The 12,844-nt window shown below is 42.3% G+C and overlaps 1 protein-coding gene across 2 annotated transcripts in view; it reads left to right on the forward strand.

Moving 5' to 3' along the window:
* The window catches only part of LOC139334691 (dedicator of cytokinesis protein 3-like), a 52,069-nt gene that overhangs the window by 16,651 nt on the left and 22,574 nt on the right, over nt 1-12,844 (forward strand). For both annotated transcript variants that reach the window (XM_070967763.1, XM_070967762.1), the window contains exons 7-18: nt 2,006-2,090; nt 3,426-3,467; nt 4,890-5,044; nt 5,260-5,341; nt 5,931-5,991; nt 6,084-6,231; nt 7,307-7,395; nt 8,742-8,867; nt 11,100-11,224; nt 11,382-11,544; nt 11,685-11,791; nt 12,621-12,792. In XM_070967763.1, coding sequence (XP_070823864.1) covers nt 2,006-2,090; nt 3,426-3,467; nt 4,890-5,044; nt 5,260-5,341; nt 5,931-5,991; nt 6,084-6,231; nt 7,307-7,395; nt 8,742-8,867; nt 11,100-11,224; nt 11,382-11,544; nt 11,685-11,791; nt 12,621-12,792 — 1,355 coding nt within the window. The remainder of the gene's footprint in view (nt 1-2,005; nt 2,091-3,425; nt 3,468-4,889; nt 5,045-5,259; nt 5,342-5,930; nt 5,992-6,083; nt 6,232-7,306; nt 7,396-8,741; nt 8,868-11,099; nt 11,225-11,381; nt 11,545-11,684; nt 11,792-12,620; nt 12,793-12,844) is intronic.

Raw genomic sequence — 12,844 nt, forward strand, 5'->3', positions numbered from 1 at the left:
GATGTAATTTCATGGTCATTTAGCAGATGAGTGAATCTCAAGCGGCTTAAAGTCAATGCACATCCCCCTGGAGGAACTGTAACTTACTGTTGCCAGTTTCAAACTCCATCAAACTGAGCTGTGACAGGCATCCATAATGGAGATAAAGACGCGAGGGCTCTAGCTCAGCTAAGGAGTAGCTTTATGTGAAGGGGCCATCTGTCAGTTTAATATAAGATTCATCGCAGAATTTCTCATAGAAGTACACAGACATTCACTTTGAACTACATCACTGCTCATATATGATATATGTTGATATGTGTTAAAGTAAAAAACACTCACAAGTGGAGTCTATAAGGCGGTGTATTTTACAGCATGCGTGCTGAGGCCAGTGCTCTGCAGTGCAGGCTGACCAGAGAGCTGTAGTGATCTGATTTCATGGTTAAAAGATCACAGCAGCAGTGATAGTACTCCATTTGAGGCTGCACAATTGTGTTTAAGTCAAGGGTTACAGAGTGTGGGTGTGATATACAGCAGCATGAAGCAGACATGTAAGGTAACAAAGTGCACTGACCTCAGCACTGAACCTAACCTCTTTATCCCAAAGACCCTTTGGTGGTTCTCTTTAATACAAACTCATGTTGAGCAGATAAGTACCGTTCAAACCCAGAAATCCTCATTTCTCCACAAGATCCCAGTGTTTCCAAAGATACCAGAAATGTCTTACAGACTTGTTGGAATAAAACAATGCACAAGATTAATCTAAAACTGTCTGTTTGAGCCATGAAAAATTGAGTCTTCTGAGTATTTAATTCATTATATCAGTGATACATCGAGCTGGAGATCCTGAGCCAAACTGACACAGAATACAGTTTATATGAACAGAAGTTTTAAGTGGTGATGCTTTTTTTGTGTGTATTTACATGTTTGTTACCTTCTATTTTCACTCCACTACATTTCTGAGGGAAATATTGCACTTATTTTTTCAGTATTGTACCCTGTTACATTCATCCCGCAGCTGATTGTTTTGCAAATCCAGGCTTTGGTGATGAAAAGTGACAATTTCATGATGCATTTCTGGAGTTTAAGCTGACAAACATTGACAATGATGGTCATGATAATGGCTCCTTTTACAGTGATATACACATCACAGCACTGATTAATGAAACGATGCAGTATTTTAGTGTTTTGTAGCTGTCGAGATGGAGTTACATTTAACAAGTTTAAATACTGCAGCTCACGATGTTTGATAATTAACCTTGTGTTTTGTTACCTTACAGCAAAAGTTCGACATTTTGGGAAACACGCCACCATTAACTACCTCTGTTTCTTGACCATGAACAGTTGCCAGGCAACCAGCGGAGACTCCAGGAAGTTACTGTGCTTAGCCAAGAGATAGTCTGGCACATAACCGCCCCCAGTAAAACAGCAAACTGTCATTTTTACACTTCAGGTTTTGTTACGGATTAACAAGATATATCATGTTAATTATTGAGCTTTAGAGGTGCCAGGAAGCAGATTTTTCTACCTGTGGACAGAGCCAGCTTAGCTGTCTCCTCTTGTTTCAAGTCTTTTTGATAAGATAAGCTAACCGGCTGTAGCTTCATGCTTATGAGAGTGGCATCAATCTTCTCATCAAATTCTCCACCAGAAATCGGATAAGCATGTTTCCCAAAGTGTTAAACTGTTCCCTTAATATGCAAACTAGTAACTACAGATGTCGAATAAATGTATTGGAGTAAAAAAACAACATTTTCCTCTGAATTTAAGCGCAGTACTTGAGTAAAAGGCATGTTTATAAAGGGGTGTTTGCAGATTATATATATTGCAAAGTTGAATGAGGCATCTAACTCCAAGTAATGTGAGATTTTAATGCCTAGATGCATTTGATGCACTCAGTAAAAGTTGAAATGTGATACTGCATGACTCAGATCCTCATTTTTTTTAAAACAAAAGCTCTGATTCCTTCCTTCAGTACTTTTTTTTTGGCTGCTGTCTCATACACCCCTAATCTCTCTTTCACCAGGCACCTTGGCTTAGACCTTGTTCCCAGGAAGGAGTTTGAAATGGTGGATCCGGATCAGATCAGCATATCAGAGCTATACAAACTGGTATGTTTCTGGGATTATTCTTGAACCAGTGCATGCTGTACAAATTCACCTCATGAATTATTAAAGGCAATGAATTAATCACGTAAAAGTATGTTCTTTGAAGGATAAAGATGCAATTAATACAACTCTGCAGCATGTACGTACTACAGATATCTGTTGCAATGACTCAAAAGATGCTGTCTTTAGACACCATGAGCTGTTTTTTTTTTTTTTTTTTCACTGTATGCCTTTACTTCATGGCACAGCCTGGTTTTGCATATAAGAATGTGTTGTTGGATGTGTAGGGATGTGTGAATGTACCGATTATCAAATCATCCATAAGAAGGTGACTCACAAGAGAAAGGGAGCGCGATTCAGCTGTTGGAGCTGCCTCATGTGACCTGCTCTTTATGCTTATCTTACCGCCATATTGAGTGTGTCCCTTTCCTTGCATGCACGTGACTGACACAAACGTGATTGCCAGCTAGCAATGCAGACATAATGCAGAGTGACAGGCCCAGGTGAGGCGATGGGAAAATGCATCCAAATTAATATTTTATTGGTATTTTTTTTTTTTTACATAAATTAGATATTTTAGTCCTGGTTTGAACAACCGACCAGTTAAAGACACATTTCCATAAATGATGAATGCCTCAAATGTATTTCAGTGATATGGGACTTTCAAACCTATAGGCTATACACAGAAAGAGGAGACTTACTGAAGCAGATCCAATTTTAGAAATATGCGATTACAGCACAGATGTTATGAAATCTACTGCTGGAGACTGTTATCTAGGAGGGAGATCCTTTCTGGTCAGGAGTTGAAGCTCCATATGCTGATCAAAACACTCTCCAACTGCCCCGCAGCCTCCCATTATCCCATTGCCATGTTTCTCAGCTTTGCACGCAGAACGTTTGTGCACTAAATGCTCTGTCCAGAAACAACAGCGTAGCTCTTCCTTGCCAAAAAGCCTCCTGACTCTGTCGATGAAAGTGAGCTTGTTTTTGGCAGGGCACAAGGCCTTGGCACCTCTTCAGGTAGGGGAGTAGAGGAGTTCTTTCAGGCTGCTGAGCAGAGAGGTGTGTGTGGGCGATACTGGCTTTGTCCTCTCCTCTCCCACACACTCACGTTTTGCCTCATGTGGGCTTCTATTAGCGCTGCAGGAGAAGTAGTATAGCCACTCAGCAACATACGTAGGTGAAATTTTTGTCAGATTTGAAGCATCGACCGAGGCATTGCTCGGGTAGTGTGTGTCTGAAGCTGCTATAAGGTAAATAAGTTCAATGCTGTGTGGGAAGAGTAAAGAATGGGCCGACTGATCTGACATCTTTGCTTTCAACTTCGCTCTTTTTTAGCATGTATCCAGCAGACACTGTGGTCAGCAAAGCACAAACCAGGTATGGTCTTTTCAAAGCTGTTTATTTACTAAATCATCAGAACCTTTCATACTGTGCCAGTCCCCTCAACTCTCATTTTATCTTTCTTTTCCAAACACTCTTTGCACCAAACGAGTCGCCTGCAGTCAGGGCACTCTGCTATGACACGATCACAATTACACTCTCTACTATTGGTTGCCTGTAGTCATGGTGATCAAGGAATTTCTCTAGTTGCACTAGAGGAGGATAAAAGCTTGTAGGGTGAAAAAGCCTTGATGTAAAATATATATTACAAGGTGTCACCAGTATGCTCCACAGCAGCCTCACACCAATGCTGCCAGAGTGGGTCAATTTCCCACTGGGACCACATATACCCCAAGATGGTACTATGGCACAAATGGTACTATAGGGCACATTAGATAGTTCACTGTCCACTGAATTTCATTTGTGTGGAAACACCGGTTTCAAGACTTGTTGCATTAGCACTCCATTTAGGGATTCGGTGTGTTTAATATGTAATTTTCAGCTAGACCTCAGTAGATCTTCCATCAAGGATAGTTTTTCACTGAGAGAAGGCCTTTGAGGACCAGTTACTCATTTGGAGAAAAGCACTTGTTTGCTCTATTGAATTCGATGTGGAAGATTGCTACCACTCTTGTGCCTATCCATTAAATATGAAACCATTACCAGCAGCCAGTTAGCTTAGCTTAGCTTAGCACAAAGGCTGGAAACAGGAGGAGCAGCTTTCCTGGCTCTAACAAAAATGCCTACAGGCACTGTAGCTCTAAAGCTTACAAATTATCCTCCCATGAAACCACAACACATCGTTTGTGCACTTTTGTACAAGAAATAAACAACATATAACTTTAATTAGTGAGCTTTAGATGTGCTGGTACGTGGATTTTGCTACCTTTGGACAGAGCAAGCCTATCTGCCTCCTCTTGTTTCCAGTCTTTGTGCTCAGAAAAGCTCACCGGCCGCTGACGGTACCTTCATATTTAATAGGCAGGTGTAAATCTTCTCATCTAACTGTCTGCAAGGAAGCATATTTCTGAAAATATATAACTAAGGATAAGGACCCTGGCAGAGTCCTTTGCAACTGAGACAAAAATGTAAGATGAGATGGACGTAATCACTGTTGTCATGCATCAAATAAATACAGATGTTTTCATCACAGGAATGCAGCCTCCATGCAGTTTCCCATCATTCATTCATCATTTCTTTATTTCGATGACAGCCTGTATGCCTACTGGGTTTACTGTAAATAGTATGACTTGTGAGAGGATGAAATTCACTGCAGAGCATTTATGAATGAATTATTCACCCTTACAGTACCCCCACTGATGTGTTAAATCAGCTTATGTATATACAGAGTGGCAGGTGCTTGGCCTGGCTTGCAGTGAGGACCGTCTTGTTAGCGGTCACTTTCTTCTTCATTCCCAGGGTGACAGCACGAGACAGCGCCATGGTGACGGTTGCCGTGTCCCCGTGTCGCACCACCTCTTCATCAATTTGAAGAGCTTTACTTACAACAGCATCAGCGAGGATGCAGACGTCTTCTTCTTCCTGTACGACACTCGTGAGGGCAAACAGATCAGGTACACAGAGGAGTCTGAGCGCACGCACAACAGCCCTGAATAATCCGACAGTGAAATATGCATGTGTGCAAGGGCAGAGAGATGCATGCTAACACACACACACACACGCGCACACACAGACACACGTGGCTACACACTATCTCTGTCCAACAGATTGACAGGGGCAAAATGTGGTCGACAGACACTCTGAAACTGTGAGCTGGCTCTCTTTGCAGTGAGAAGTTCATGGTGAAACTGAACAAAAATGGAGGACCAAAGAATCCAGAGAAGGTGGATCGTCTGTGTGCTCTCTTCACGGTAACCTATTTTCCCTTCGAGACATTCAGTACAACCCTGATTCCAAAAAAAATGGTTTGGGTAAAACATAAATAGAACAGAATGCGATCGTTTTCTTATCCTTTTTGAACTCAGTACGGACACAATGCATTTAATGTGTGACCTCATCAGCTTCATTGATTTTTGTAAATATAAGCTTCTGAATTTGATGCAGCAACATGGAAAGTTGTGGAAAAACACCTTTTTGGATCATTCCACAGATAAACAGGTTCATTAACAGGTGATAGTATCATGATTGGGTATGAAAGGGGCATCCTGGAAAGGCTCAGTCGTTCACAAGCGAGGACGGAGCGAGGTTCACCACTTTGTGAACACATGACCGTACTGTAGAAAGGATGTTACTACATGGGCTCAGGAACACTTTATCGGTAAACACAATTTGTATGCAAATGCTTGCAACGTGTTTTTATTTGCGTTTCATACAGTGTTTGAACTGTTTTTGGAATTGGGGTTGTATATATATATTTTTATATGACCACATTTTTAATGAAAAAGTAATAGAATTATTATTATTACAGAGTCTAACATGTTTCATCCCATTTCTCTGTAGGACCTGAGCAGTAAAGACTTGAAGAGAGACCTGTACATTGTTGCACATGTCGTAAGAACTGGTAAATAATGTGCACCTTCATGTTTAATGACAGAGATTTCTGATTTCTCTGTGCTGCTTCCTAGCAGGTCATTCTCCTTTTTTTGCGTCCAGGTCGTATGCTGCTAAACGACTCAAAGAAAGGCCCGCCTCATGTGCAGTACAGACGACCTTATGGCTGCGCTGTTCTGGCCATGAGTGATGTTTTCCACACCATCACAGACCTCAAAGAGGAGAAGGACTTTGTGCTCAAAGTTTATACGTGAGTCTGCGTGTTCTTCCTCTTCATCTTGATTATAAGTAGAAAAGCACAAAAAAGGCATTTTAAAGTGTGAATATTATCATAAAAATGGTCTGTGTACACTTTTCCGTACCAGTCAGTGTGATTGCTTGGTGGTTGCATGGCTTCTGTGCTTTTGGAAATAGAATGAAAGAATTTATGCAATGAAGCGGGAACGTGTGAATCTTCTGCGGATGTCTTGCATGACAACCTAGTGCTTCAGTGTTGATGCCTGGTGTGTTTCGACCAGAATGATAATGAAGTGTCCTCTGGAAAATCAATAGCTGCTCACCCCGGGCCTGAGATAGGGCACTTGGCGTGTTGTGAATCTGGCTGCTTCTGTTAGGCTTCGCCACAGAGAGCCACTCCTGTACGCCGGCCAACCCAGCGAAGGAGGGAGACACAGAGAGAGAGAAGGGAAGAGACCCAGAGAGATGACACTTAGATAATTGAGCAAAGCTGGAGGACAAAGAAAAATAACACCGAGCTCAGCATTTTCTCCTGTCAGTCAACAGCTAGAATGTCTCCTCTGTCCTCCCCGCCGTCCGCTCCGGGTCAGAGGTCATTTATACACTTTGCCTTCCTGTTGCATGACATTTTTCTTGTTCAGTACTTTCAGGATAACCATACAGCTTAGTGTGAAATAAAGATTTCTAAAATAGAAAGCTGTCGTTTTTATTGGATTTCTCTGCTGAGGCGAAGAGCTCTTCCCTTTAAAAAGCAAACAGTGATTCAGTGCTGAGCTGCCTCCAAACTGTCGGCTCCTATAACACTCCAGTCTGTGCATTTCCCCATGCCATCCCAGGGGCCTACGGGCCCACAGTAATGAAAAAGGCTGGTAGAGAGCTGGCTGTCAGGTTTGCTTAGTGAGCTGTGCATTTGGGCTAATGTGCTGCTTGATAGCACCTCCCCCTGCTGCTACCTTTTCTCCAGGAGGAAATCGTCTCAGGGACACATGCTGTTCATGTAGTCCCCATGCGCACAATCCTGATCCCTCCATCTGGACCCACTAATGGGTGCGTCGTTAACAGCCCTACCCAACTGTCTTTCTCTCCAGATGTAACAATGAGAACGAGTGGTACCAGATACATGAGAACATCATCCGCAAGTCCAACACCAAGTACTCAGCTCCCAGCACCAACTATGGTAAATATGTTGTCTCTACAGATCTGTTGCTGATGATGAATGTTTTTTTCCAAAGCAGGTAGGGGGTCCAGGTCTCGTTCAAGGACAGTTGAAAACAGGTCATGTGATATATGTTAGCTCAAGAGTTGGATATGCAGTCATGACGTTTTGGACATATGGACAGTTTTGGTTGTGCAGAGTTTTGAGGGAGAGCACTATGGAGATTAAGGGCTTTTCATTTCCTTAAGGCCAATTTTCATTTAAAAATTTGAAAATGTCTCCCTAGACAAAGACAGGGTAATGGTGAACATGGTGTCTATTGTTTTTACAAAGTAGTTCTAAAGAAAACTGCCCAGCAAGGTCTATTGATCATCCTGAGAAAGCAGGACATTGTTTCTGGAAAGACGTGTTGCTATTGGCTTGAAGTAAAATCAATAGAACCAAAGTGATCCACTTTGGATACAGTGTTGATCACTGTGAATAGTGTGACAGTATATACCATGACCATACCCAAAGATATTTCACAGAAAACCATCCAGATGTTCACATTTGAGCAGCTGGAAACAGTGAATTCTATTTTCTCCTGCACCTGCTCTAAAAGCAAATTAGCATGTTTCTCAAAATATAGTCAAAATATTCCTTCAATTCATTCAATGAGCCAAAGAACACACATTCCCATATTTTATTTATAGATGGGTTTAAAATTGAAGTTCAGGAAAGCACATAATACCCTTATATTTAAAAAAAAAAAAAAAAAGATTAATTTGACATTACAGATGATTGTACTGTATATCGGCCACCTCTAACTGTCACTACGACCTGAGGGAAAAAACACGTTATAATGCAGGTCACTTGGTATTTAACAGTCTTGCTGTGTGGAACTTTCAAAATGTCTTCACCGTAAGCGTGAACGCTCCTCCGTCACTATTACTCCTCTTTTTATGAGCATCCCACAGTTTGATATATGACTCTTGCCTCAGAAAAATCTGTCACTAGGTTTGTGCCCATATTTTTGCTTGCTTCTTTGCATAATTCCTCAACACCGTTTCTCCTCCCTCCCTCTGTTCTCCCTGCTCTTATCTCTCCATCCACTCCTCTGTCTATCTTCTCCTCCCCCACATTCTGACTAATGTCCTTTAAATACCCCGCTGTCCCTCCCTTCTCCCATCTCCTTTCTTCTTCGTCCCTTCGCTTTCTTTCCTTCGATTCCACTTTCCTCCCACAACCCCACACCCCCTCATTTGCCCCTCCACCCACCCCCCTTTACACACACACGCACGCACACACACACACACGCACACACACACACACGCACACATATATACATATACATATATATATATATATATATATATTCCTGCCCCCAGGCCTCATCATTTCCCTGCAGCTGCTGCGAGGTGAGCTGGAGCAGATCAGACGGGAGAACCAGGCTGTGTTCAACAGGGCCCTGGCACTCACACGCAAACTGGGTTTCCCAGATGTCATCCTGCCAGGTAAGGAGGCAAATAGCAGTAGGCGGTAATGGAGACGGAGAGGTTCAGGGAGGAGGAGGAGACCAGAGGGCAGATGGTTAGAAGGAATGAAAAGAGGGGAAGGTCACAGATCAGGGTACAGAGGATGCAGATGAAGGAGCAGAAGGATGACGAGTGGGCTGTGGTGATGAGGAAATAGTCATTTACAAGTTGGTTTCACAGCACGCGATGTGTCTGTATTTTGCAGGGGTGGAAAGTAAGTACATTTGCTCAAATACTGTACTTGCAGTCAGTATAATTTACCTATTTGTATAGCTATTTGATACTACATTAGTTATTATTACTACATTGCAACACTAGTGGCCTCATGTCACACTTCAGATATCTATGAGTTGTTTAAGTTTCACCAAAAGGTTCTGGGAGGGTTTCATTTAAACAACAGTTATTGTATACTATAAAAACAGCAAAAATAAGAGAAAAGTCATAAAAAGTGTCTCAAGTTTGTCCAGCAGCATTTTTTTTTGTTTCTTCTGTCCTACCTCATTAATCATGTCATGACCCCTCTTTATTTTTATATATTTCTTGTGATCCTTTCAGGGGTCTCGACCCCTCAGTTGGGAGCACCAAACCACTTAACTCTATATAAAGTAGTTAAAACAAGACACACATCGATTAGCTACAACACTGGACATTGATGCATCTGTATTAACAGTCTCATAATGTCAGAATAATGTAGCAATCACGGGGGACATTTGTAAGTACTTGTAGCTGATCTGTTCATTAAGATTTTGAATCCAGGCTTTTACTTCTAATGGAGTATTCTTGAGTTGTTGCATGTTACTTAAAGGATCTGAGTCCCTCTTCCACCACTGGTGTCTTGGAGACTCTCAGTCCGTCTCTCCCTATTTGCGTGAGATCGACATTTAGGTCAGGTGCTGAGCAAATTATGAAGAGCAGAGGTCTTCAAAGAAAACTTAAACAGAGCGAGAGAAAGGGAGAGGTGTGTGTTTATTTCGGTATATTTCATCAGATAACACCGCTCTGCTTTGTGTCTACTGAGAATGTATGATCCTCTCCTCTCTTCTCCTCCTCTCTACCCCCCTTCTCTCCTCTCCTCTCCTCTTCCTTCCTCTCCAGCTCCTTTCCAGTTAGCCTGAAATACCTCCCAATATCAACCCTTGTGACTCATCCGTCCCCAAGGAAATGACTTGGATATAAATAACTATAATCTGATTTTATAAATAACTGCAATATCTTCCTCCACTGTTGCCACTGATATTTATTCTATTAAACACTGACCTCACAAAAAGGTGCTGAGGCAGTCATGAGCTACAGTGTACAACAACTCAGCGGGGTCACTTCTCATTGACAAGAACAATGACGTGTGGTGCACATCTTAGTCTGCACAGCTGCTTAATTTATGTTGACCGCTCGCAGTTCGTCTCTGGAGCAGAGGCTGACGTGTACATTGTAACTTATTAACATTGCCAAGGCAGGAGGCATGTTTGTTGTCATAGTCTGGGAATTTCTGAGATGTCTTTGTCCTGTTGTTGTGGGTAACATTGTAGCTCAGGCTGGAGAGGCTGAGACAGTGCTGCAGGGCAATGATTCTGCTCGTGACGCTTAAAGGAGCGCTCCACTCATTTCACATCGCAGGGAACATAGAAAAATCAACGCAACAGACCCAGAGATACTGTATTTTTTAAGCATCCCTCTTCCTTGTCAAAACCTGGTGCCTACATTACCCATAATACAACACAATCGAAATCAGCTCTGTTGGAGATTTGCGTGGGTTATGCTAGTAGCTGCTAATGTAGCCTAAAGCCGCTTGCTGCAAACCGACAGGAGGCATGGTCCTCATTTCTACATGCACTGAGAGCCGATTTGTCCCAGTGGCCACTTGCGGTATTGCAACAGAGGAATCAGCTGCAGCCCAAAAAGTATTTCCCCCATAAACCAGCATTAGAAAAGATTCTGTAAAACTGTTCACAGGACACTTCGAACTGCAAATAAAGTCAATCATTGCGTGACTGGGTGCCATCTTTGGGTCTGGTATCCAGTTCCTGTATTAAACCCATTCTCCACACCCCCAGATTTTTTTCATTTTCATGTTGTCCCCAACTGAGTGAGTCACAATCAGCTTTCTTTCTGCAAAGGTTTGATACAGTATTACAAGACCTGTAAGTGGACTTTGATATGCAAAATCAGTGGGTTTCCCCTTTAATTAAAGTTTCTCCTGTGTAATTATCCCAGGTGACACACGCAATGACCTGTATCTGACCCTGGAACGTGGGGAGTTTGAAAGAGGAGGCAAGAGCGTCCAGAAGAACATCGAAGTCACGCTTTATGTACTCTACGCCGACGGGGACACACTCAAAGTATGACACATAAGCACATGACTTATTATGCACCGTATCGTTAATACTTGACTCATGATGAGTGTAAGCTTCCTCCCATACATCCACACACTAATTTGATACGTCATTAACAGCGTATGCCACTAAAAATAATCTTCCATGCTCTTTTTCTTCTCAGGATTGCATCAGTTTGGGCAGCGGGGAGCCCAACACCAGTGAATATCGCTCTTTTGTCCTGTATCACAACAACGGCCCTCGCTGGAGCGAGATGGTCAAGCTACCAATTCCCATAGATCGTTTCAGGGGGTCTCACCTACGCTTTGAGTTCAGACACTGCTCCAGTGAGTCAGTAATGCATCCCAGTGGCAGTTGTCCCTCAGTACATAGGTTTATTAGCACAGATTGGATCATGCGCTGAGTTATTCAGGTATGTTTTGTGCTGTGTAGATGCTGCATGAAATTATGATGTGCTTCCTTTCAGCTAAAGACAAAGGAGAGAAAAAACTGTTCGGATTTGCCTTCACTCCTCTGATGAGAGAAGATGGGACCACACTGTCAGATGAAAGCCATGAGCTGTATGTGTACAAGGTACGTGCAGGTTTAACACACTCATTTTAGATGTATGGCGCTCTGTGTCAACAGGAAAAAACAACACAGAATGTAATAATGATTGTTATATTAAAACAAAGGTGAAGTGAAAGACACACTTTGGTTTAATTTTAGCTTTAGCTTTCAAATTAAAGCGTGCACTGCTAGCAGCTCCCTGTGAGCTTTAATGTAGTTTCTCAGCAGTCGACCCTGGGTTATAGTCTGCCCTGACAGCATGTAATGAAATTCACCACCCAGTTTGTCTGTTCGCCTTCACCAAAACATGTACAGTAGCTACTCTGTGAGAGGTGTGAACATAATTCACCAAGGAGTTTCAAGGAGTTTGCATTTGACTTAGCACTTCTAGATGTAATGGAAATTCTAATGTACTGTATTCCACGCATGAATATTAAACTAGCATCAATATATCAATATTAGAAACCTCCTATGACCCTATATACAGTAGTATATCCCTGTCAGACAACCCTAACCCTAGCAAGCAACATTAGTATGCTATGAAACCAGAAAGCTATATCCCAGTCAGGCATGCTAACATTGTTAGCATGCTAGCATCATATATTTTGATCAGTCTAATTTGTTGTTGCATTCTAAAGTTGCACCCTTTTTGCATGGTAGTACAAATAATGTGGCACTTGCATGCCACATTATTATACTCTGAAGCCAGAGAGCTACTCAGAGTAATATACATATCATGCTAATACTCTTAAGAGGTATGTCAACTTCTTTCATTGGGCGGTGACGGAAGAGCAACTCAAATGTCTCCAGAACTTAATGAATCTTCTCTTTCCCTCTGTTATCCATCCCATAGTGTGATGAAAATGCCACCTTCAGTAACCAGGGCCTGTACCTGAGCCTGCCCTGCTGTAAAGAGGACTTCAACAGCTGTCCCAACCTGCCGGCCAACTTGCCCTTCCAGAGGAGCCCCAAAGAAACCTTCTGGGTCTCCACAATACTCTGCTCCACCAAGCTCACACAAAATGGTAATCTAACACCTGACATGCTGTTCTTTATATACGGTGTTTTCACTTCCTG

Source organism: Chaetodon trifascialis, chromosome 8 (genome assembly GCF_039877785.1).
Source record: "Chaetodon trifascialis isolate fChaTrf1 chromosome 8, fChaTrf1.hap1, whole genome shotgun sequence".
Taxonomy (NCBI): Eukaryota; Metazoa; Chordata; class Actinopteri; order Chaetodontiformes; family Chaetodontidae; genus Chaetodon; species Chaetodon trifascialis.